This window comes from Engystomops pustulosus, chromosome 4 (genome assembly GCF_040894005.1).
Source record: "Engystomops pustulosus chromosome 4, aEngPut4.maternal, whole genome shotgun sequence".
Lineage (NCBI taxonomy): Eukaryota > Metazoa > Chordata > Amphibia > Anura > Leptodactylidae > Engystomops > Engystomops pustulosus.
This window is the reverse complement of record NC_092414.1, coordinates 219,641,938-219,668,652: the sequence shown is the minus strand read 5'-3', so window position 1 is coordinate 219,668,652 and position 26,715 is coordinate 219,641,938. Positions and strand designations below refer to the sequence as shown.

Here is a 26,715-nt window from a genome sequence, read left to right as displayed (position 1 = left end):
GTGGAACTCCTCACAAATCATCCCATTTTTAAAACTGCACCCCTCAAACTGCTCAGAACAGCCATTGATAAGTTTGTTAACCCTTTCAGTGTCTCATATGAATTGAAACAAGATGGAGGTTCCATTTGGAATTTTCAAATTTTTACAATTAAGTTAATATTTAGCCCTAAAATACATATGTCCATATAGGATAAAAGGAAAAAACCTCACAAATTTTTGTTTGCGCAGTTTCTTTTTACTATGGCAATAATCCCCATGTGGATGTAAACCGCTTTATGAGGCCACAATAGGGTAAAGAATAGAAAGAGCGCCATTGAGCTTTTGGAGGGCAGATTAGGCGAAGGACACAGATCAGGTGCCAGGATACATTTCAAAAGTTCCTGAGGTTTCCAGAAGGGTGAAACCCCCAACAAATGACACCATTTTTGAAACTACACCCCTGAAAGAATGTATTTTTGGTTATGATCAGCCTTTTGACGCAATGGTTTTTTTACAGTTTTTTGTTGAAATGTAGCGTGAAAAAAATTTTTGTGCCATTTTTCACAAATTCAGCATTTATAGGACAGATTTGTCAGATGCAGAGCATGAAAGTGAAACCAATGGGCTTAATTTTTATAGTGCAGTTTCTCCTGAGTTCAGAAATACCCCCAAAGTGGCATAAATATGTTCACTGGACATACGGCAGGGCCTGCAAGTGAAGCAGCAACCTGAGGCGTTCAAAGACCAATATTTGAATGATTGATTCACCAGCCCCAAGTAATGTTCAAAGAGACCGTGGACCCCCAGAATGATGGAAACCCCCCACAAATGACACCATTTTTGAAACTACACCCCTGCAAGAATGTATTTATGGTTATGATCAGCCTTTTGATGCTATGGTTGTTTTACAGTTTTTTGTTGAAATGTAGCGTGAAAAAAAATTTTGTGCCATTTTTCACAAATTCAGCATTTATAGGACAGATTTGTCAGATGCAGAGCATGAAAGTGAAACAAATGGGCTTAATTTTTATAGTGCTGTTTCTCCTGAGTTCAGAAATACCCCCAAAGTGGCATAAATATGTTCACTGGACATACGGCAGGGCCTGCAAGTGAAGCAGCAACCTGAGGCGTTCAAAGACCAATATTTGAATGATTGATTCACCAGCCCCAAGTAATGTTCAAAGAGACCGTGGACCCCCAGAATGATGGAAACCCCCCACAAATGACACCATTTTTGAAACTACACCCCTGCAAGAATGTATTTATGGTTATGATAAGCCTTTTGATGCTATGGCTGTTTTACAGTTTTTTGTTGAAATGTAGCGTGAAAAAAAAATTTGTGCCATTTTTCACAAATTCAGCATTTATAGGACAGATTTGTCAGATGCAGAGCATGAAAGTGAAACAAATGGGCTTAATTTTTATAGTGCTGTTTCTCCTGAGTTCAGAAATACCCCCAAAGTGGCATAAATATGTTCACTGGACATATGGCAGGGCCTGCAAGTGATAGGACAATGCAAGGATTTTGAAGCTTTTAGGGCTATTTCCCTATAGGTTTTGCAGGTCCCAGTTTGATTTACATAGGCCCTTATAGCCATAAGTACCTCTGTTTTATAAAAGACCACACTAAATATTTTTTAAGGGGTTTTGTATATACGGTTGTATTGTTATCTTGTTTTTTTGGAACAGATGTGGTGAATATCTGAAATATTGAAACACATTTTTTATCAAAAATGTCCACTTAGTACATCATTTTCATGCAACAGCAAAAATGTGGAAAAATATACTCTGACATTTATAAGGTTATTTCCCCTGCTTTCATAAAATAAACCTTTATATACTGCCTGGACACATGGCAAGGCCTGGAAGTGATAGAACGCCACAAGGATTCTGAGGCCTTCATTTACTTGGTATTCATCTAGGGGTATAATGGGAATTATGGAGGTGGACGAGATTAGGGGTTCAGAGTATTCAAATAAAAAAAAAGAAAACAGGTAAAAAAGAAATTTATAAGTCCAGGGATGTGTGGTAAATGCGGAAGCAGTTTTTAATACAAAGACCAGGGTGGGAGGGACATGTGTCGCACTGATATGTTGTGTCTTTGCGTTTGCCATTTTTGTAGCAGACAACACATCTTTTCTGGGGGTGACTTTTTTTTGCAGTGGGGGGCACTACTCCAGGAAAGTGCTGCCCAGGAACAATTCTGCAGACAGCAGTCGCAGAGGCAGAACTTTCTCCTCCCTCTGCCGCATTATCACCAAAGAGAAGACATTTAATTACCTTCTCCTGGTATTCCAGGTATGATCCCTGGTGACCAGTGCTCCTAAAGATGACATAGGAGTTGTACAATGCCGTTTGGATAAAATATACTGCCAGCTTTTTGTACCATATTTTACATTTCCGCATGGCATTGTACGGTTTGAGGATCTGGTCAGACATGTCCACTCCCCCCATAAATTTATTGTAATGCTGAATGCATAGTGGTCTTGAGATAGGTTCTGCTGTTCCGCGGACAGGGACAAGGGAGCTGCTGGCATCATGAATGCTAGATAGCATAAATACTTCTTTTTTGTCCCTAAATTTTAAAAAGAGGACCCCATCACTGTGAAGTGCTCTGCTCTCCCCAACCTGCAGGGTTTGGCTTATTAGGGTCTTGGGAAGGTGCCTCTGATTCCTGCGGATCGTCCCACATGCAAGTGTTTTTTTCTCAGCCAGGCACTGAAACAAGGCCACACTTGTGTACCAGTTATCAAGGTACACGTGGTACCCCTTGTCAAACACTGAATGCAGGAGGTCCCAGGCAATCTTCCCAGTTATTGTGAGGGATGGAGGACAATCAGGGGGCTGAATTTGACTGTCCCTTCCCTCATAGATCCGAAATGTGTGAGTGTAGCCTGTTTCAGACTCACACATTTTGTAAATCTTTATGCCATATCTGGCACGTTTGTTAGGCAAATATTGCCTAAACTTTATTCTCCCCTTGAAGTGCACAAGGGACTCATCCACCGAAATCTCTCTTTTTGGGGTGTATAGGGAAGAGAATTTGTGGCTTAGAAATTTAATCAGGGGCCGAATCTTATACAGTCTGTCAAAACTGGGGTCATTTGGGGGGGGGCATTGGGAATTGTCTGCAAAATGGAGAAATTTTTGGACGGCCTCAAAGCGAGCCCTGGGCATTGTTGATCCATACAAGGGGGTATGATGTAAGAGATCTTTAGACCAATAGTCCCTTACTGATGGTTTTTTTGTAAGGCCCATATTTAGCACTAATGCCCAAAATTTTTTAATTTCTTCTCTAGTGGTTGGATACCATCTATATGGCCTGGCATAAAATGAATTGGGGTTAGTTTCTAAAAATTGCTGGGCATATAAGTTGGTTTGCTCAACAATCAAGTCCAGCAGGTCATCTGTAAAAAATAATTTGAAATGGCCAATTTCAGATAACCCTGCTGTTTGTACTTGGGCTCCTGGAACAGCGGTAAAGTCAAGTACTTGGGGGACATAGGAGGTTGTGGAAAACCAGTTACTTTCTGGAGGTGGAGGTAAAACTGGAGTTATGGCCCTCCTAACCCTGCGAGGAGGTTCTTCATTATCAGATGAGGAAGAAGAAGAGGAGGACAGAACAAATTCTGAGCCTCCCTCACTCGCTGATTCTGTATCTGAGGCTAACATAGCATACGCCTCCTCAGCACTGTATGTTCTTTGTGTCATTTTGTCTAATGCACTTTATTTGAAACTGTAACAATGTGTATTGTAATTTACTTGCAAATGTAACAATCGTTACAGTGACACTGACTGCTGCTGGTGGACACAGATGAACTGTCACTGTTCAAAACTGTCAGTCTGACAGTGAATAACGCTGTTGGACTCTCGCTGACACTGAAACTGGCTGTGACGGACACTGACTGGCTGTGGCGGACGCTGACTGACTGTGGCGGACGCTGACTGACTGTGGCGGACGCTGACTGACTGTGGCGGACGCTGACTGACTGTGGCGGACGCTGACTGACTGTGGCGGACGCTGACTGACAAAGAACAAAGAAACTGAAGCTCCCTTAGATTAGGAGACTCTGACGGACGCTGACACTGAAACTGGCTGTGGCGGACGCTCACTGACTGTGGCGGACGCTCACTGACTGTGGCGGACGCTGACTGACTGTGGCGGACGCTGACTGTCACGGACACTGACTGACTGGACGGATGCTGACTGACTGTGACGGACGCTGACTGACACTAATTGATTATAACACTAACACTGACTTTTTGAAAATTTTTTTATGTATAAGTTTTTTTGACAAAGAACAAAGAAACTGAAGCTCCCTTAGATTAGGAGACTCTGACGGACGCTGACACTGAAACTGGCTGTGACGGACGCTCACTGGCTGTGACGGAAGCTCTCTGGCTGTGGCGGACGCTGACTGACTGTGGCGGACGCTGACTGACGGTGACGGACGCTGACTGACTGTGGCGGACGCTGACTGACTGTGGCGAGCGCTGACTGTCACGGACGCTGACTGACTGTGACGGACGCTGACTGACTGTGACGGACGCTGACTGACACTAATTGATTATAACACTAACACTGACTTTTTTTAAATTTTTTAATGTATAAGTTTTTTTGACAAAGAACAAAGAAACTGAACTCTGACGGACGCTCACTGACTCTGACGGACGCTCACTGACTCTGACGGACGCTCACTGACTCTGACGGACGCTCACTGACTCTGACGGACGCTCACTGACTCTGACGGACGCTCACTGACTCTGACGGACGCTGACTGACACTAATTGATTATAACACTAACACTGACTTTTTTTTAAATTTTTTTATGTATAAGTTTTTTTGACAAAGAACAAAGAAACTGAAGCTCCCTTAGATTAGGAGACTCTGACGGACGCTGACACTGAAACTGGCTGTGACGGACGCTCACTGGCTGTGACGGAAGCTCTCTGGCTGTGGCGGACGCTGACTGACAGTGGCGGACGCTGACTGACTGTGGCGGACGCTGACTGTGGCGGACGCTGACTGTCACGGACGCTGACTGACTGTGGCGGACGCTGACTGACTGTGACGGACGCTCACTGACTGTGACGGACGCTCACTGACTGTGACGGACGCTCACTGACTGTGACGGACGCTCACTGACTCTGACGGACGCTCACTGACTCTGACGGACGCTCACTGACTCTGACGGACGCTCACTGACTCTGACGGACGCTCACTGACTCTGACGGACGCTCACTGACTCTGACGGACGCTCACTGACTCTGACGGACGCTCACTGACTCTGACGGACGCTCACTGACTCTGACGGACGCTCACTGACTCTGACGGACGCTCACTGACTCTGACGGACGCTCACTGACTCTGACGGACGCTCACTGACTCTGACGGACACTAACTGACACTGACTGACACTGATACTAACTAACACTGACTTTTTTTTTTTTTTTTTAGTTTTTTTGACAAAGAACAAAGAAACTGAACTCTGACGGACGCTCACTGACTCTGACGGACGCTCACTGACTCTGACGGACGCTCACTGACTCTGACGGACGCTCACTGACTCTGACGGACGCTCACTGACTCTGACGGACGCTCACTGACTCTGACGGACGCTCACTGACTCTGACGGACGCTCACTGACTCTGACGGACACTAACTGACTCTGACGGACGCTCACTGACTCTGACGGACGCTCACTGACTCTGACGGACGCTCACTGACTCTGACGGACGCTCACTGACTCTGACGGACGCTCACTGACTCTGACGGACGCTCACTGACTCTGACGGACGCTCACTGACTCTGACGGACGATCACTGACTCTGACGGACACTCACTGACTCTGACGGACGCTCACTGACTCTGACGGACGCTCACTGACTCTGACGGACACTAACTGACACTGACTGACACTGATACTAACTAACACTGACTTTTTTTTTTTTTTTTAGTTTTTTTGACAAAGAACAAAGAAACTGAACTCTGACGGACGCTCACTGACTCTGACGGACGCTCACTGACTCTGACGGACGCTCACTGACTCTGACGGACGCTCACTGACTCTGACGGACGCTCACTGACTCTGAAGGACGCTCACTGACTCTGACGGACGCTCACTGACTCTGACGGACGCTGACGGACACTAACTGACACTGACTGACACTGATACTAACTAACACTGACTTTTTTTTTTTTTTTTTAGTTTTTTTGACAAAAAAAAAAAGAAACTGGGAACTCCCTAATAGTGTGGGAGTTATGGGGGATGATCACAGAGGGGCAGCTGTGATCAAAGGGTTAAAATGGTGGATTTTGACTATGAGGGGACAGCAGAAGGACACAGGCTCCGTTCTCTTCACTTCACAACGCTGAATGAGGAGAATGGAGCTTGCAGCCCTCCTCTGTCCTCCTCTTGACACGTGATCGCTGTCTGATTGGCCATTCTATACAGATCGGCCAATCAGAGCGATCGCCGGCAAGGGACCGCTGTGATAGGTCCCTTGCCGGTTACTAGGATACCGGACCCGGCGGCCGGCGCCGAGATCGCGGGTCTGTGTCACTGTCACGAGTGACAGTGACACTTTAAAGTTGTGACGTGACTCTACGTCTAGGTGCGGGAAAGACCCGCATCCTATGACGTAGAGTCACGTCAAGGTGCGCAAAGGGGTTAAGGTACTCAAAACGGCTCGTTGCTCGGACGAGTATTTCCCCTGCTCGAGATCGAGCATTTAATTTAAAAAACACAGTGAAGAACAATGAAGAATAGAATAAAAACAGTGAACTCAGTGAACACAGGATCATTTAAGTGAAAAACACAGTGAAAAACACAGTGAAGAATAGATTACAGATGTTCGGCACATCTGCTTACTTGTGGGAAGATACGCGCGGAACGGTGCGAACAAAATAGCATGTGAAGAACAATATATATGTGTGAAGAACACATTGAAGAACACGGTGAGCAGGACAGAGACACCAGGGAGCAGCACAGAGACACCGGGGAGCAGCACAGAGACACCGGGGAGCAGCACAGAGACACCGGGGAGCAGCACAGAGACACCTGGGCAGCGGCAGGCACGGAGACTTCGGGCAGCGGCAGGCACGGAGACACTGGGGCAGCGGCAGGCACGGAGACACTGGGGCAGCGGCAGGCACGGAGACATCGGGCAGCGGCAGGCACGGAGACATCAAGCAGCAGGCACGGAGACATCAGACAGCGGCAGGCACGGAGACACTGGGGCAGCGGCAGGCACGGAGACATCGGGCAGCGGCAGGCACGGAGACATCAAGCAGCAGGCACGGAGACATCAGACAGCGGCAGGCACGGAGACATCAGACAGCGGCAGGCACGGAGACACTGGGGCAGCGGCAGGCACGGAGACATCGGGCAGCGGCAGGCACGGAGACATCAAGCAGCAGCAGGCACGGAGACATCGGGCAGCGGCAGGCACGGAGACATCAAGCAGCAGCAGGCACGGAGACATCGGGCAGCGGCAGGCACGGAGACATTGGGGTAGCGGCACAGAGACATCGGGAAGGGCAGAGAGACAGAGAGATCGGGGAGACTTCAGTGGAAGAAGAGGAGCGGATCCCGGGACAGCGTATCTCCCGACAAGTAAGCAGATGTGCCGAACATCTGTAATCTATTCTTCACTGTGTTCTTTACTGTGTTTTTCACTTAAATGATCCTGTGTTCACTGTTTTTATTCTATTCTTCACTGTTCTTCACATCTGCTAACTTGTCGGGAGATAATATACGCGCGGGACAGTGAAGAATAGATCGCAGATGTTTGCATACATCTGCTAACTTATCTGAAGACATTCTTTTTCAGTTAATTAACACATTTTATTCCCGAACCATGGTCCCTTTGAAAAATGCTCGAGTCTCCCATTGACTTCAATGGGGCTCGTTATTCGAGACGAGCACTCGAGCATCTGGAAAAGTTTGTCTCGAATAACGAGCACCCGAGCATTTTAGTGCTCGCTCATCTCTAATCAAGACCAAAGAACTGTCTATGGACACCGGGGACAAAATTATAGACCTGCACATGACTGGGATGGGCTACATGGCCTGGTTAATGAAATATATGATATAGTTGTAGATGACACTGCTTATACACCCACAGTTTTCTTCTTTAACATACATTTATGGGTGAACACTACTTCAAGCTGTATCAGGTGGTGCTCAGTCTATTATAAACAAAAACCAGTATAGAAAGACGAAAAAGTAAGTAAAAGAGGCTCTCACCCATTTCCATTTGTTCATGATTCTTGTAAAAGATACAAACCATAGGAGAGAGAGAGAGTGCTACGCAGTGCATGTAGACAACAAAACACGTAGCCCTTTTCTCTCCCCTGTTATATATCTTGTACAAGAAACATGAGCGAAGGAAAGAATTTTTAATGAGCAATAAGAAAAGGGTGAGAGCCTCTTTTACTGACTTTTAGACCTGGCTAAAGGCGTTTTCCCACAAGTCAAAGTTAGGCCCTAATATGCTAATCGGTGAGGGTCTCAGGGGGGTCCCAGTTACTTCAGTCGGACCCTTTGTTGCTCCCAGAGAGTAACGGAGCAGACGGCCCCACATGACCCTTCTGCTGCATACATCTCAATGTAGCTGACGGAGATTGCCGAGTGTGTCGCTCTGCAATTTTCGTCAAGTCCATTGAGATGTAGGGAGGTGAACGGTCATGTGCGACTGTCTGCTCCGTTACTCTGAGAGCGAGGAGGGGTCCACCTGCGTTAACTGGGACCCCATCAGACCCCTTGTTTTTGTGATCTGTGGAAGTTTCTTTACTGAGATCCCCACCGACCACCAAGTTAAGCCCTATACTGTGGATAGGGCCTAACTTTGATTCGTGGGAAAACCCCTTTAGCGACCTAAAGTGAGCTTTACCTGGTGTAGAAATATACACAGCAAGTAAACTTTCACCTGTAAAAGCTTACCTGCTGCTGTGCAAGCGCAGGGGCAAGAACGCCCCACAGCGGTCCATTCCAGCACCAGTCATGCCCTCCTTTATGCCCATCCATGCCCCCGTGAAATAGTCGCAATTCTGATTATTTCAGGGCTTCTATGCTAGTTTTCTGGCATGGAAGCCCTGATGAATCCCATCATCGGGACTATGTATGCTAGTTTCCCATGAGGCACTTGTATTCTGGTTGACAAAACGTTGCCACGCCCAAATAATGTTCACCTGTAACTGGATTTGGATACTGGGGAGCTGCCTGATTTTCTGTACATAGAAAGATGGAAAGACATTAGATGAGGGAACATGGAAAGGAAGGTAGAGGAGAAGGAAGTGAGATAAGTCTATGGAATGTACCTGTGGCCAATTCTTTTTGGGAAAGAACATTAAATGATTTGACGTTTGATGATATTTCTTGTTCAATCAATGACCTTGTAGGGAAAGAAATGAATCATATTACTCGGCATTTTGTCAGAACTTATTTCATTTGAGAGTTTTCAACTTTTTTATCTGTTACCAAATGCATAATTTACCTAATACTCTTTATAACTAGGCCTTACATTAACCTAACAAAATGAAAAAACAGACATTCAGTGCAATTATGGATCTTTAAGGACCTGAAAACTGACTCCAACAACTATATTGTCCTTCCATGCACAATCACTGCTATTGATGTCTTCAAAAAGAACTATGGGGGTAATTTACTAAGGGCCCGATTCGCGTTTTCCCGACGTGTTACACAAATATTTCCGATTTTCGCCGATTGTCCCTGTACAGGCAGTCCCCGGGTTACATACAAGATAGGGTCTGGAGGTTTGTTCTTAAGTTGAATTTGTATGTAAGTCGAAACTGTATATTTTATAATGGAAGTTCTAGACAATTTTTTTTCTTTTGCCCCAGTGACAATTGGAGTTTCAAAATTTTTGGTGTAATTGGACCAAGAATTATCAATAAAGCTTCATTACAGGCATCTTACAGCAGATCATTGCAGTCTGGGACTATAGTAAAGCATCCAGAGAGCTTCACCAGAGGTCACAGTGGGCAGAGGGGTCCGTCTGTAACTATGGGTTGTCTGTAAGTCGGGTGTCCTTAAGTAGGGGACCGCCTGTATTGCCCAGGGATTTTGTGGCACGCCATCGGATTGTGGCACAACGGCGCTGGCATGCAAGTGACGGAAATCGGGGGCGTACGAACAAAAACCCAACGGATTCGCATTTTTTAAAAAAAAGTGTCGCGGAGCTTCCACTTACCTTCACTAGGAATAGGCCGGTGAACTTGAGTGGATTCCGGGGAACTTCAGCGCAGCAGCGCCACCTGGTGGACGTCAGAGGAACAGCCTTAATGAATCCCGGCCGGACCCGTATCCACCGCAGAGAACACGAGGCTGGATCGCGAATGGGCCGGATAAGTAAATCTGCCCCTATGAGTATGAATGACCAAGTCTCCATGAAGAATAATTCTTAAAGGAAATCTACCATGATGATACAAACATACCTTGAGAATGCTGGTGCTACACTGATGCAGAAACATATCTTGTTTAATCCCTGAAATGGGTGGTTTTACTGAAAAAAAAACAAATATAAAAATATGATAATGAGGCTCTGTATCCCCTGTGGCTGCCCCGGCACTCCCCCCTTGCCCTAATTATACACTGCTCCAGCCTTGTCCTGCCCAGCATAAGCTGACAATACGTCATCACTGTGTTGTCCCTGAGAGGCAGAAGTAATCAATCACTGCACCATCTTGCAGCTGCTGTGAATGAGTGATCCAGCTCAGGTTTATTAGTCCTGTCTGATCAGTTGAGGAAGCTCCATGTGATGTGTTTATGTAGACACCCAGCTTTCCAAATGTCCAGTTTTTTTAGCAAAACCACTTGGTTCAGGAGTTAAACAAGATATGTTTCAGCATCAGTGTCACTACAACACTTTTGTTTGGTTCACAAAGCAAAAAAACAAATGGTAGATTTCCTTTAAGGTTTGTGTCTTTTATGGGACTTATAGGATTCCATCCGGTACAGATTATTATTCACAACAATTATCAATGTGCTATAAATTTCCGACTAACCAAACTCCGACAATACATTCCTTGGTGAATTCATAGATGTAGCAAAACTACTGTAAACCTTTCTTATATCTGACTCTACACCTCAGAGGGATATAGAAACAATAATTTACATTGAGAAGAACTCTCTCTCTCTTGCACTTAGAATCTCACGGTGGTCGCCTGATAGATGGTCCCGATAGGCGTCACATGGGAGGTTCCTTGGCTTCTGACACACCCATTTCTCTTCATTGCGGGCGTCATAATATTCACAGACGTCTTGCCCAGGAAGGTTAAAGTTACATTCAACTAATTCTTCACTCCCATTTCTCACAAAATGGCCTTTGAAATATACCTGTCCCCATAAAAAAAGAAAAATGTAAAGAAACAAGTTAGAAAATGGCGAAACTCTATTCTCTACATACTGAAGCTTACTGACTAAGGGTCCACAGAATGCATTTCCGTAGGAATTCTTGAAGTTTTCGGGATTTGCACCACAATGACAGGTATTTAGATGGGGATTTTGTCACACACAATCGGATTTTGGTGCAGCGGTGCCGGCTTTAACGCGACAGAGATCGGGGGGCGGCTGTCAGACAATCCCACTGATTTGGACTGAGCGCAGGATTTAAATTTAAAATTGTGTTGCAAGATCAAGCATTTACATGCACCGGGAAGAAGAAGGTGAACTCCGGGGACCTGAGCGGGGAAGCGACACATGCAGGATATTGGACGCAGGATCTTAGTGACTCCCCGCACAGTGCATTATACATGGACAATGCACTTACATGTACCAGGAAGAAGAAGGTGAACTCCAGGGACCTGAGCGGGGAAGTGACACATGCAGGATATCAGACGCAGGATCTTAGTGACTCCCCGCACAGCACATTATACACGGACAATGCACTTACATGCACCAGGAAGAAGAAGGTGCACTCCGGGGACCTGAGCGGGGAAGCGACACATGCAGGATATTGGGCGCAGGATCTTAGTGACTCCCCACACAGCGCATTATACACGGACAATGCACTTACATGCACCAGGAAGAAGAAGGTGAACTCCGGGGACCTGAGCGGGGAAGCGACACGTGCAGGATATCGGGCGCACGATCTTAGTGACTACCCCCACAGCGCATTATACACGGACAATGCACTTACATGCACCAGGAAGAAGGTGAACTCCGGGACCTGAGCGGGGAAGCGACACATGCAGGATCGGGCGCAGGATCTTAGTGACTCCCCGCACAGCGCATTATACACAGAAAATGCACTTACATGCACCAGGAAGAAGAAGGTGAACTCCAGGGACCTGAGCGGGGAAGCGACACATGAAGGATATCGGGCACACGATCTAAGTGAATCGCGGCACAGTGCATACCGGTTGGACAATGCACATCAGGGAGCGCACCAGGGATGCGTAAGTGAATGTGCCCCAATGTCTTTCTATTTTGCTCCTAACCATTGGGACATCATTCCCAATATTCACATGGGACACTACCATCTAGCGAACAAGCTCAAACGATTTTTTCTGATTTGCTCTCATTCTGTATCATCTGTTGGGGTGGAATTTTGAATTGATTGGGGCACTGGGACTGTAAGTAGGTGGGGACTGTAAGTGAGTGATGATGCCCAGGTGGGAGGGGCTTATTCTGATTGCAGACAACTTTTAGTTCAATGGCCTGGCCCAATGATGACTACCATAGTGCAGTTTCCTCTGTGCTTTAATATTAAGGAAGATGTCCAATTGGAGCATACATCCTCATCCATGGAGATTACTAAGTAATACAGTTAGGGCTCTGCATGCCACCACATTGGATTTGAAATGAAACCTCTACAACAGAATTCAAGTGCAGATGGTAACGTTTCATTTGAAGGGTTGAACAAAAATATCTGATAGAAAATGTAGGAATTGTAGACATTTCTTTACACTCCACATTTTAGGAGCTCAAAAGTAATTGGACAAATAAACATAACCCAAACAAAATATTTTTATTTTCAATATTTTGTTGTGAATCCTTTGGAGGCGATCACTGCCTTAAGTCTGGAACCCATGGACATCACCAGACGCTGGGTTTCCTCCTTCTTAATGCTTTGCCTTTACAGCCGCAGCCTTCAGGTCTTGCTTGTTTGTGGGTCTTTCCGTCTTAAGTCTGCATTTGAGCAAGTGAAATGCCACTCAATTGGATTAAGATCTGGTGTATTTACTTTCATGGAGTCTTCTCTTTACTGTTGACTTAGAGACAGATACACCTACTTCACTGAGAGTGTTCTGGACTTCACTGAGAGTGTTCTGGACTTCACCGAGAGTGTTCTGTACTTCACTGAGAGTGTTCTGGACTTCTTTGAGAGTGTTCTGTACTTCACTGAGAGTGTTCTGGACTTCTTTGAGAGTGTTCTGGACTTCACTGAGAGGGTTCTGGACTTCACTGAGAGGGTTCTGGACTTCACTGAGAGGGTTCTGGACTTCACTGAGAGGGTTCTGGACTTCACTGAGAGGGTTCTGGACTTCACTGAGAGTGTTCTGGACTTCACTGAGAGTGTTCTAGACTTCACTGAGAGGGTTCTGGACTTCACTGAGAGGGTTCTGGACTTCACTGAGAGGGTTCTGGACTTCACTGAGAGGGTTCTGGACTTCACTGAGAGGGTTCTGGACTTCACTGAGAGGGTTCTGGACTTCACTGAGAGGGTTCTGGACTTCACTGAGAGTGTTCTGGACTTCCCTGAGAGTGTTCTGGACTTCCCTGAGAGTGTTCTGGACTTCACTGAGAGTGTTCTGGACTTCAGTTGATGTTGTGAACGGGTTCTTCTTCACCAGAGAAAGTATGCGGCGCTCATCCACCACTGTTGTGATCCGTGGACGCTCAGGCCTTTTTGAGTTCCCAAGCTCACCAGTCAATTCCTTTTTTCTCAGAATGTACCCGCCTGTTGATTTTGCTCCTCCGAGCACGTCTGCCATCTCTCTGATGGATTTTTTCTTTTTTTCAGCCTCAGGATGTTCTGCTTTACCTCAGTTGAGAGTTCCCTTGACCGCATGTTGTCTGGTCACAGCAACAGCTTCCAAATGCAAAACCACACACCTGGAATCACACACCTGGAATCACACACCTGGAATCACACACCTGGAATCACACACCTGGAACCACACACCTGGAACCACACACCTGGAATCACACACCTGGAATCACACACCTGGAACCACACACCTGGAACCACACACCTGGAACCAACCCCAGAGCTTATAACTACTTCATTGATTACAGGTTAACGAGGGAGACGCCTTCAGAGGTAATTGCAGCCCTTAGAGTCCATTGTCCAATTACTTTTGGTCCCTTGAAAAAGAGGAGGCTCTGCATTACAGAGCTATGATTCCTAAACCCTTTCTCCGATTTGGATGTGGAAACTCTCCTATTGCAGCTGGGAGTGTGCAGCCCATATTATATATAATTGTATTTCTGAACAGCTAAAATAACAAAACGTGTATCACTATCCAAATATTTCTGGCCCTAACTGTATGTACATTTTGCAACAGATTGTGCTGCTCATTCACAGCAGATTTCATGAAATATAAATGATCTGCTAAAGTTATTTCTAATCTCAGACAGTAACTGGAATTTCCTATGTGGGAGAATAGGCTGCACGCTCACTTGTCGTCATTTATAATATACAAAGTCCACAGTACTTGGACTCTGCCCGATAATTTTATAGTTTCTACTTAGTACCAAAGCAATAAACATAACAGACATTTATACTGGACTTCTAGGGAGTAAAATATCTATCGCTGCACTACAGTAGACCAGGACACAAGGGAGGAAGGTATAGAAGGGGTCATCAATATGTATGACAGGGGGGCAATATGTATGACAGGGGGGCAATATGTATGACAGGGGGGCAGTATGCATGACAGGGGGGCAATATGCATGACAGGGGGGCAATATGTATGACAGGGGGGCAATATGCATGACAGGGGGGCAATATGTGTGACAGGGGGGCAATATGTATGACAGGGGGGCAATATGTATGACAGGGGGGCAATATGCATGACAGGGGGGCAATATGTATGACCTGTGTGGAGGAAAGATCTCCTTACATCATATAACACTACAGTCTGCGTCATTCCAATCATAGTAGTAAAAGCATAGAAAAAGGGAACATCCTGTGAATGCAAATCCATCATGGAACCTGGTAAACGCAACGGCTTCTGTTTATCTCATTTACCATAAGTATTAGATTCCCATTATATTCCCCCTGAATAATAACCAAAATCAAAAGTTGGGGCACATATACTAAGCACTTTACAACGGTTTATGAACATAACAAAAATTTGCTCCGGCACCAGCTCACCCTGCGCTGGTGCACGGTATATGCTGCTTAGAAGCACTATTGGAAAGTGGTAGGTTTTCTTTTATGAAGTGTCAGCACCACATATGTGTCGCATGCAACACATTTTGTGGCCCAGCTGCACTAGGCATTATGTGACCCAAATTAGGAGGTGTTCCGGTGCTCATTCGGACGGTGCACCAGATTTATCAAGCAAAGTTTGACAAATCTGTCTTCCACGGTGGTAAAGGTGCACAAAAAATGTGGTGCCCTCTGTCGGAGCTGTGCAGGGGGCGCCAGATTCATGAAGAATGGACTTCAGAAATCACAAATCTGGCGCCCCCTGCACACTACACAGGTAACTGCACATACTACACACTGCACTGTTCTTAGTAAATGTGCCCCATGGATCTGGGAGCACAGTGCCACAACCACTCCAAGTAACTAAACCTATAACATATAAGAGGCTGCCTGCTGCTCCCATAAATATTTTTAGAAAATCTGTTGAATTAATAAAACATATTTTTTTAGTAGGGCAAAAATAAAATTATGAAATTACCTACCTCCTGGCTCCCCGGGTCTTTCATCTGCTTCTTTCAAGCATTGCTAGCTTCTTAATAAAGCAGCAAATGTAGGAGGAAGATCCTATCAAGTTGTATTCACATTCAATTGTACCGATACAATTGATCAAAAGAATCTTCAGTAGTTAAGCATCAAGTACTAAAGTAACTGGAAAACCCCTTTAAACTATATATTACTTTTTTTTTCATTTTTCCCATAGCAGGTCTAATGACTGTTAAAATGTCTGCCCCATGCAGTGTCATTGAACTAACAGCACTGAGAGCGCTCATAACACTGGTGCTTGAAACCAAAGTAGGGTCAACCTTTGGACCATTGATAACCATAAACAAGTAGTAAAGTCAACCCAAACTCCACTTTTCCCTAGACCAGTGATGGCAAACCTTTTAGACACCGAGTGCCCAATCTACAACCAAAACCCACATATTTTTTGCAATGTGCCAATGTAACAATTTAGGCAGTGACTCATTACTCCCTGCTCTGTCACAAGTTTAAATCGTATAGGCACCTGAGGACACCAATAGTAAAAAAAGAAGAAGTTCGGATTATCATTATGCTTCCTTCCAGGGTCCTGGGCTGCCTGGGAGTACAAGTGGCCTTGAGTCCTGTTTGGCAAACTCTGTGCTGGGATGAAGGCGCGGGTGCCCACAGAGAGGGCTCTGAGTGCCAGCTCTGGCACCCGTGCCATAGGTTCGCCACCACTGCCCTAGACCATCATACACAGTGCGGAACATTTACTTACCCGGTCTATTCGCAATCCAGCTGCGCGTTCTCTGCGGTGGATTCGGGTCTTCCGGCAATTCACTAAGGCAGTTCCTCCGACGTCCACCAGGTGTCGCTGCTGCGCTGAAGAGCATCTGAACGCACTGGAGTTCACCGAGCCATCGTGGGTGAAGGTAAGCGTGAGTCCCGCAACACTTTTTTTTAAAAATGCGGCGGTTTTTCCGAATCCGTCTGGTTTTTTTACGGCCACGCCCCCCGATTTCCGTGGCGTGTATGCCGGCACCGATGCGCCACAATCCGATCACGTGCGCCAAAATCCCAGGGCAATACAGGGAAAATCGGCACAAAACAGAAAAATTCGGTTAACCCGTCTCAAAAACGCGAATCGGGCCCTTAGTAAATATAAATATATAAAATTGGAAGAGGTGGGCTCCATACAAAAATTGTGGGTGGAGCCCTCTTCACGTAAGTATGAACATTACAGGCTGAAATGCACATGGTTGGATGTCTGCTATGCTACTGGCAATGGTAAATACATGGGAATTGCCACCAATTGCCAAATTATACTTGGCAAATGAAGAATAGTAAGTGCAGGAGCAGCCTAGAAACTAGTGATAATTCACATGCATGTACCTTAACAAAGAGGGTTCCTATAGTTGTACTTCTGATCAACCTAACAGGTTTATGTCTGAAGAAGTAGATGAAGTGCTGCTTACAGTAATGCTCAGCACTATTGTAGATGGACTATTTTGGGCTGCTGGGCTCCTGACATCTTGGCCCTAAAAAATCTTTACTAGCTTGTCTTCTGCAGTAAAAGAATACAACCTGGGTAATTTTTCCTTTAATGGTCCCTATTACTTTACCTTATCTGGTCTGCTGGTGCTTTTTTCATGTAAAATTGCGATGGCTTCACTAGAATGAATGAGCTTTATGGAGACCATGGTCTCTCCTGGCCACTGAAGAATGAAGGACGCTGTGTAGGAACCGTTGTAGTGATCGGTCACCGTCCCGCTCACACCAGCTTTCAGGCTTGGGGAATGAAGTCTTGCATTAAAAAAGTCTCCACCGTAGCTCTTGGCTCGGCCTTTATGGTCCTTGGCGATAATAAGAACCTCTAACTGTTCTCCTACGACATAGGTGGATCGAGGATGGAGCAAGGAAAACACTGAAGTCTTTGGATGGGTGGAGAAGGCTAAACTTATATTGTCCGGGGACAGAGGCCATTCAGTTAGTTCCAGAAGTTCCTGAAGCTCTTCATCCAGTTGGGTTGTCTCCAGCCGCGCTGTTGTTACTGATTGATTGGCCTTTCTTATGGAAAGTTTTCCAAAGTTTCGTCTGTAGAGGAACTGGAGATTTTATTAGAAAGGTCACTTATTGGGGGAATTATACATATACAGCAGCAGGAGGTATGAGAAGACCTTATTTACACAGTAGAGCCCTGTATGGAGCTGTAAAGACTCCATCAGACTCTGCATTTATTTATACTTAATAGAGAGGAACTGTATACTCGTCCGAGCTTGATGCTCGTTCGAGTATTAGCATACTCGAAATGGCTCGTTGCCCGGACGAGTATTTCCCCTGCTCCAGATCGAGAATTTACTTAAGAAAACACAGTGAAGAACAGTGAAAAATACAATGAACACAGTGAACACAGTGAAAGCAGGATCATTTAAGTGAAGAACACAGTGAAGAACAAATTGCAGATGTTTCCGTACATCTGCTAACTTATCTGAAGACACACGTGCCGAACGGTGTTCTTCACAATAGTATGTGAAGAACAATATGTGTGAAGAACACATTGCAGATGTATGGAAACATCTGCAATGTGTTCTTCACACATATTGTTCTTCACATACGGATGTATGTGAATGTACGGAAACATCTGCAATGTGTTCTTCAGTGTTCTTTCAATGTGTTCTTTCACTGAAAACATCTGCAAACATCTGCAATGTGTTCTTCACACATATTGTTCTTCACATACGGATGTATGTGAATGTACGGAAACATCTGCAATGTGTTCTTCAGTGTTCTTTCAATGTGTTCTTTCACTGAAAACATCTGCAAACATCTGCAATGTGTTCTTCACACATATTGTTCTTCACATACGGATGTATGTGAATGTACGGAAACATCTGCAATGTGTTCTTCAGTGTTCTTTCAATGTGTTCTTTCACTGTAAACATCTACAAACATCTGCAATGTGTTCTTCTTCAGTGTTCTTCTTTCAATGTATTCTTTCAGTGAGAAATGCTCGAGTCTCCCATTGACTTCAATGGGGCTCGTTATTCGAGACGAGCACTCGAGCATCGGCAAAAGTTCGTCTTGAATAACGAGCACCCAAGCATTTTAGTGCTCGCTCATCACTAGTACTTAAACAAGAACCTAAATGGATAAAAAGCCAGAATTCCATATTGAGTTCTTATGAAAGTGCATAATTTCAATTAGTATCTTGTTAAAAATAGGAATAAACATTAAGAAATGACAAGTTCACTCTACTGGAGGGAGACAAACATCAGAGGGACACGGGTAGAAACCCCTGGCGAAGGCTGCGTGCCGAAATCTTAGTGGACGCAGGTTACTGATATCCCAGGTGTATACACATGGACATATATACTTGTGTGGTATAAGCCATAATATTAGACACAGATAGAGGAGGTTTAGCACGTGTAATATCTCAGTATCTTGCGTGCACAAGTAGGGATAATTATTTTGTATCCTCTACATTATGTCTGTAGCCTATATCAATATATCATAAATCTACTGCTAACTTCTTACTTTCCCTCGGGACCCTTTCTTTCACTCATTCTTTCATGTCAAGTCCGTTAGTCCTGCAGGACGCTTCGGGAACGCTACAAAGTAACCTGATCTATTTCCTTTCTATTTGTACACGAAGAACGGCTTCATGCCCAAAATATGTTACCGGAAAATAAACTTCTTTACTTTTATCCATAGATTATTCTACTAGCAGAGCTGTGCCAGCTAATTTTTGGGCTTTTCAACCCCATTATATATCACACGGGCGAGCTGATGGGCAGCTACTAGTTCCATTTGAATGTCTTCCCTACATGCTCATGCTGAGCTATTCAGGGTGAACCTGGCTCTTGGGGGGCACTTGTTTCCCCCTATACGTATCTCATTGATATCACTTTTTTCACTGCTTTACAATAATAGAGGAAGTGTCGTCCTCTTGTTTGCCCCATTTTTTTTTGCTTTTTATTTTCTAGTACCTCTGATGTTTTTGTGTCCCTCCAGTACTTGTCATTTCTAAATGTTTGTTCCTATTTTTAACCAAATACTGAGTAAAATGATGTCCTATTTATAAGAAGTCTTTATGGAATTCTGGCCTTTTGTTCTATTACGCCAGTTACAGGCAGACCCCGGGTTATGTACAAGATAGGTTCTTTAGATTTGTTTTTAAGTTGAATTTGTATGTAAGTCGGAACTGTATATATTTATAATTGTATCTCCAGACAAAATTTCTTTTGTCGCTGTGTCAATAAGATTTTCTAAATTTTTTGCTTTGATGGGAAGAAGGATTTTCAATCAAACTTAATTGCAGACACTTTACAACTGATCATTACAGTCTGGGAGTAAATTATCATTGAGAGAGGTCACCAGAGGTCACAATGGGAAGAGAGATCTGTCTGTAACTAGGGGTCATCTGTAAGTGGTGTATCTTTAAGTAGAGGACTGCCTGTATATACATATATGAAATAGTCCGACATGGAGGAGCTAAATGAGAATATTAATTACTAATGCATATATACAATTTATAGGGGATTCAGTGTTGTTATTGATTTATTTATACTCCCATCCTATTACCATATAATTAAGCCTGTATGTAATCAGACAGAACAATTTGTGTATTTTACATAAATTAAAAATATCTCTTTCCGATATTGTATATATTAGAATAAATTTTAATATCCAATACATCCAATGGATAGATCCAATATATGTATAAGGTTTTTGTCATTATGTTCAGTTGACATTTATTACAACAACAAGAAAGTAGAATGTGCAGGTCACCTAACAAAGGGCCACCTAAAAATTAACTCCCACAAGCAAATAGGTCATTGGTCACTTAGATTTCCATTAAATTCCATAAAGATTTCCCTCCGGATGGCTGACAATCAGGATCACTCACATTTCATAGCAACTCGTTAGTAACAGAGGAATAATCTCCTTGGACATCCTTTCTCTCTCTTGTGCTTTTGATTGACCCGTATCAAAAGTTTTTATAAACAATCACAGATCTTCGTACTTCAGGGCCAATCCAGACAAAGAGGAGCCATCCCAGTCTACAAATAGTGAAGGGTCCCATAAAAAGGCCAACCCAACTCCCACACACAGACATATGAGGCCTATCCCCTCTCAGGACACATAACAATTTCAGCCCAAAAACATAACTATAGAAAGCCACGCCGACCAAAGGAGATAACCATAGGGGTTCATCAAAGCCCAGATAGATAACCATGGAGGGGAAATCCCACAAACATTTCACTAATTGTAGGGTACCTTATGTACCCAAGAGGAACCATTGCAACCGACATGTATAACTACAGAGAAGTCATTCCAGCCCACATGTATAACTACAGAGAGGTCATTCCAACCCACATGTATAACTACAGAGAGATCATTCCAGCCCACATGTATAACTATAGAGAGGTCATTCCAGCCCACATGTATAACTACAGAGAGGTCATTCCAGCCCACATGTATAACTACAGAGAGGTCATTCCAGCCCACATGTATAACTATAGAGAGGTCATTCCAGCCCACATGTATAACTACAGAGAGGTCATTCCAGCCCACATGTATAACTACAGAGAGGTCATTCCAGCCCACATGTTTAACTACAGAGAGGTCATTCCAGCCCACATGTATAACTACAGAAAGATCATTCCAGCCCCCATGTATAACTACAGATAGGTCATTCCAGCCCACATGTATAACTACAGAGAGGTCATTCCAGCCCACATGTATAACTATAGAGAGGTCATTCCAGCCCACATGTATAACTACAGAGAGGTCATTCCAGCCCCCATGTATAACTACAGATAGGTCATTCCAGCCCACATGTTTAACTACAGAGAGGCCATTCCTGCCCACATGTATAACTACAGAGAGGTCATACCGGCCCACATGTATAACTACAGAGAGGTCATTCCAGCCCACATGTATAACTACAGAGAGGCCATTCCTGCCCACATGTATAACTACAGAGAGGTCATACCGGCCCACATGTATAACTACAGAGAGGTCATTCCAGCCCACATGTTTAACTACAGAGAGGCCATTCCTGCCCACATGTATAACTACAGAGAGGTCATACCGGCCCACATGTATAACTACAGAGAGGTCATTCCAGCCCACATGTATAACTACAGAGAGGTCATTCCAACCCACATGTATAACTACAGAGAGGTCATTCCAACCCACATGTATAACTACAGAGAGGTCATTCCAACCCACATGTATAACTACAGAGAGGCCATTCCAGCCCACATGTATAACTACAGAGAGGCCATTCCAGCCCACATGTATAACTACAGAGAGGTCATTCCTGCCCACATGTTTAACTACAGAGAGATCATTCCAACCCACATGTATAACTACAGAGAGGTCATTCCAGCCCACATGTATAACTACAGAGAGGTCATTCCAACCCACATGTATAACTACAGAGAGGTCATTCCAGCCCACATGTATAACTACAGAGAGGTCATTCCAGCCCACATGTTTAACTACAGAGAGATCATTCCAACCCACATGTATAACTATAGAGAGGCCATTCCTGCCCACATGTATAACTACAGAGAGGTCATTCCAGCCCATATGTATAACTACAGAGAGGTCATTCCAGCCCATATGTATAACTACAGAGAGGTCATTCCAGCCCACATGTATAACTACAGAGAGGTCATTCCAGCCCATATGTATAACTACAGAGAGGTCATTCCAGCCCACATGTATAACTACAGAGAGGTCATTCCAGCCCACATGTTTAACTACAGAGAGGTCATTCCAGCCCATATGTATAACTACAGAGAGGTCATTCCAGCCCATATGTATAACTACAGAGAGGTCATTCCAACCCACATGTATAACTACAGAGAGGTCATTCCAGCCCACATGTTTAACTACAGAGAGGCCATTCCTGCCCACATGTTTAACTACAGAGAGATCATTCCAACCCACATGTATAGCTACAGAGAGGTCATTCCAGCCCACATGTATAACTACAGAGAGGTCATTCCAGCCCACACACATAATCATCTAGGAGGTATACCTGGCACGATAAAAAAAAACCTTAGATGGACCATTTGAGTTTACCCACAAAACCATAAAGGAGCCACACAAATAAATATAAAGAGGTTGTCCCATCTCACACTATCATAGATTGGCCATATTGCCCCACACACATCACTATAGAGGGGTCATCCCAGCCCACACATATCGCCATTGACCATTGACATTCACTATTTACTCTGAAGTCTGTATAAAGTAGATGTCTATACTGATGTCTTTATTAAAGGGTTTTAGTCTAAAGTGTATAAAAGAGGTCACCCTATAGCAGTGATTGCGAACCTTTTGGAGACAGAGTGCCCAAACTACAACCAAAATCCACTATTTTGCCGTGAAGTGCCAACATGGCATTTTAAGCAGTAATTTATTGCTACTTATTGCTTCCACATCTTTCAATTGAATCTGCCCCCTGAGAAACTCTCGTTGTAGTTTCTCTCCAGGGTCTCTCTGTAGAGAAAGAATGGTGAACCTCTAAAGATATTGCAGTTCTGTCCACACCTTCTCACTTTTCACCCAGTTCCAAACAGTCAATGAAGTGTTGCTTTATTTGGTGAACTCTGTCCTGGGGTGATGGTCTGAGTGCCCACAGAAAGGGCTCCGAGTGCCACCTCTGGCACCCGTGCCATAGGTTCGCCACCACTGCCCTATAGAGCTCTAGGAGTAGTGGTAGAGGTAAGACGACTAATCTAAGAGCCTTTATATGAAGAGTATAATAAGGTCATTTCCATACAAGAGGTTGGGACATCTTCAGGAGAGTCTGATGTTTGGTCTTTGCTAGTTTAGAGCATTGTACCAGTGACTATTTGTATTTTATGAAATCTTGCAATTAAAAATCAGTCTCAATAGTTTCTGACCTACAAAAGAATAAACTATAGTAAATGCCGGAACCGAGGCTACAAACCTAAAATTCGATTTAGTAGATTCATAATGAAAACAACATAAATGCCCCCATTAGTATCAGTCTCATTCCTCTGCCCCTGGTGTTGTGTATATGTAGTAGAACATAGGGATTGGATAGAATTCAGCCCCTATACATTTATACTGTATTATATATTACTATAGAGTCTGGACTTACCCCGGAGAGGAGAGAGAACACACACAATGTCAGGAAGGACAGCAGCGTCTTCTTCATTGTCCCCGGTGAAAGACTTGTCCGTTGTACACACTCAGTTATGTGTCATCTGGAAGGACATTTCATGAGGTTTTATGAAAAGTTCAGCTTTATGTAGGGGGATTATATGTTACATTTAAAAAAAAAAATTTACAAACGGCACAAAACTAGACTAAATTGGCACAATTGGAAGGAGGATCTTGTCCGTGAGAGCTCACAATCTATATGGGAAGGTAAATGGAGACAAGAGATGAGGGAGCGGAGCAGTAATTGTGTGTTGTAGGGTTTTCAGATTAGGGCTGAAGGATTGGAAGGTGGGGGACAGTCTTTTTGGTAGAGAGATCCAGAGTATGGGGGAAGCACGGGAGAAGTCCTGGAGACGATTGTGATGGTATTAGATGGTATTAGAGAGAAGCAGAAGGTCTTGTTAGGGACAGAAATTATACTGGGATTTGGGTAATCAGTTTATTGATATGTGGAGGGGCCAATTTTTTGTAACTGATGTCGCACTAAATTTATTTTGCATTGGGTAACCAGTAAAGAGACTGAGAGAGGAGACACATAGAAGAAACAGTGTTGTAGAGTTAGTATAGCATACAGCAAAATGTGAACCCTCCTACTGGTATCCTACTAATTTCCAGAGGGGGTGACTGCTGAGGAAGCCTTACCTGTCTTATCTGTTATTTATTGGCCAGGTATTGTCCCGTCTGGGCCAGCGTCCACCTATATCCACGCCAGTAGGTTGAGGAGACTTTGAGTTTTGTCTTATCCAGCCCTTATCTGTATCTGCACTGGGTTCTAGTGGTTGACTGGTCTGATATCTGCACTCTGCAATTGTTAACCCGCGATCACTTTCTCTTTCCACCTGCGGCATGATCGTGCCTCGCTAAATAGTATCCGTCACAGGCTACACCCCACGTTGGTCACACTTCTTTCAAGCCTGTTCACAGTCTCTCTGGTATTCCCTGATGGTAGATGATTAGCCCTTATCCCCTTCCTGTTCTGTTCCTTTTTGCTGTTATCTTATTTCTCTGACTGTCAGCATTTTGGAGAAAAATATGTTCATAAAATATTCAAATAAGCCTAGGGTGCCCCGGTCTCCACTGTAATGGAATATATTCACACCCACCCCCAGGCCTGACTCACACCACTTATAGAGCGTGACGTCACTGTCTCTTTCTGTAAATCTTGCGCATGTTTGATCACAACCCTCCTTGCGCTACCGGCTGGGGAGCAGTGCAGCAGGTAATGTTATGATGGTGTATCTGCGAGATTTGCTGCGAGAGCCGGTGATGTTGCCGGCTCTCTGAATGCCTTGTGGGCAGTTCCAGTATCTCCTGGGGGGAATATGTTACATTACTCATTTGAATATTGTATAAACATATTTTTCTCCAAAATTCAGCAATTCAAATATATACTGATGGGAATTTACCCTGGGCATCTGGACCCCCACCTCCTCTTCAGCACCCCTTACTTCTTTTATGACTGGGCTCTCACTGCTGCCCTTCTTCTCTATCTGCACATTGCTGAAAACCATAGCCATTGGCAGTTGAGTGTCAGCATCATTATTAGCCTCTTCTGTCAGTTAACCATCCACACCCTCATCCTCCAATTAATGTTCTTTTGACACAACATCTGCAAGATCTGCAGCCGTGCAGGGTTTTCCAGGGTGCCCATCATTGTTATGGCATCCCCAGGGCCTGATCTACTTGGCTTTTGTTAGGATCAATTTAAACAAACAATAAGGAGCAGTAATATATGGGGAGAATAGGGGGGTGAGAGATAGGTACCATGAATATAATGGAACCGAGTCCCCACCTAAATGCCACAGTGGCACCCCTTGGAGAAATTTACGCATAGGGGTCTAATCCTCATAGAAGTCTATTGAGCCAAAGGTATCCCCCAGAAGAGGGAAGGGAGGAAAGACTATCACAACAAATGAATAAAAGAGTGAATCTTTATTTATGAAATGTATTAAAAAACATGATGTGGAACAATTAGGTGCACAAAACAAGATGAGAGACACACACAGCGGTGGAACACAGAAAACACATTGCAGTCGTACAACACGGAGGGCCTACGGAGCATAAGGGGAAACCTTACATATAAATATTGATACAATTGGAGGAACTGAGATGGAATAGATAAGGCCCTAAGGATACCATAATAGACAGTAAATATCGTGCCTATGTGGCGAATGAAACACAAGTCTAGGTGATCCCGGGTTATGTAGGTGCCAGTCCTTACCAGGTGATGGAGTAGGGTGTTCCACTGTCCGGTACGACTGCCCGTCCGCATTTTGTTAGGATCAGTGGATCCTCTGGACCACCGCGGGAGATGGAACTAGCCAACAACCGGGACCGGAGTCTAGTGGCACCTGGTATTCACCAGAGCCTGCTGCAAAGCGGGTTGGACTTGCTGCGGCAGGATACCACTAGGTCGTTCCCAGGTGTGACTAGCCCACGGTGGCAGCCGAGGTCGAGGTACCTTAGCGGATGACAATCTCGTAGACAGGGCCAGGCACAGGGTCAGGGCAGGCGGCAGAGATTCAACGTCAGGTCCAAGTCCGGGGTCAGCAACAGGAGGTCCAGGCAGGTGGGAACGGGAACACAGGCACACGGAACACAGCAACACAGAGGAACTTAGGTAACACGGCAACACAGGACTCAGGAGCGGGAACACACAGGAACGCA

At 44.6% G+C, this 26,715-nt stretch overlaps 1 protein-coding gene across 1 annotated transcript in view; it reads right to left on the bottom strand.

Annotated features, from left to right (window-relative positions):
- The window catches only part of LOC140128362 (NXPE family member 3-like), a 29,985-nt gene extending 5,904 nt beyond the window's left edge, over positions 1-24,081 (bottom strand). The window contains exons 1-4 of the mRNA XM_072150012.1: positions 23,987-24,081; positions 17,466-17,948; positions 11,119-11,339; positions 9,302-9,375 (exon numbers count right to left, since the gene is read on the bottom strand). Of these exons, the coding sequence (XP_072006113.1) occupies positions 9,302-9,375; positions 11,119-11,339; positions 17,466-17,948; positions 23,987-24,043 (835 nt within the window). The 5' untranslated portion in view covers positions 24,044-24,081. The remainder of the gene's footprint in view (positions 1-9,301; positions 9,376-11,118; positions 11,340-17,465; positions 17,949-23,986) is intronic.
- Positions 24,082-26,715: the final 2,634 nt, after the last annotated feature.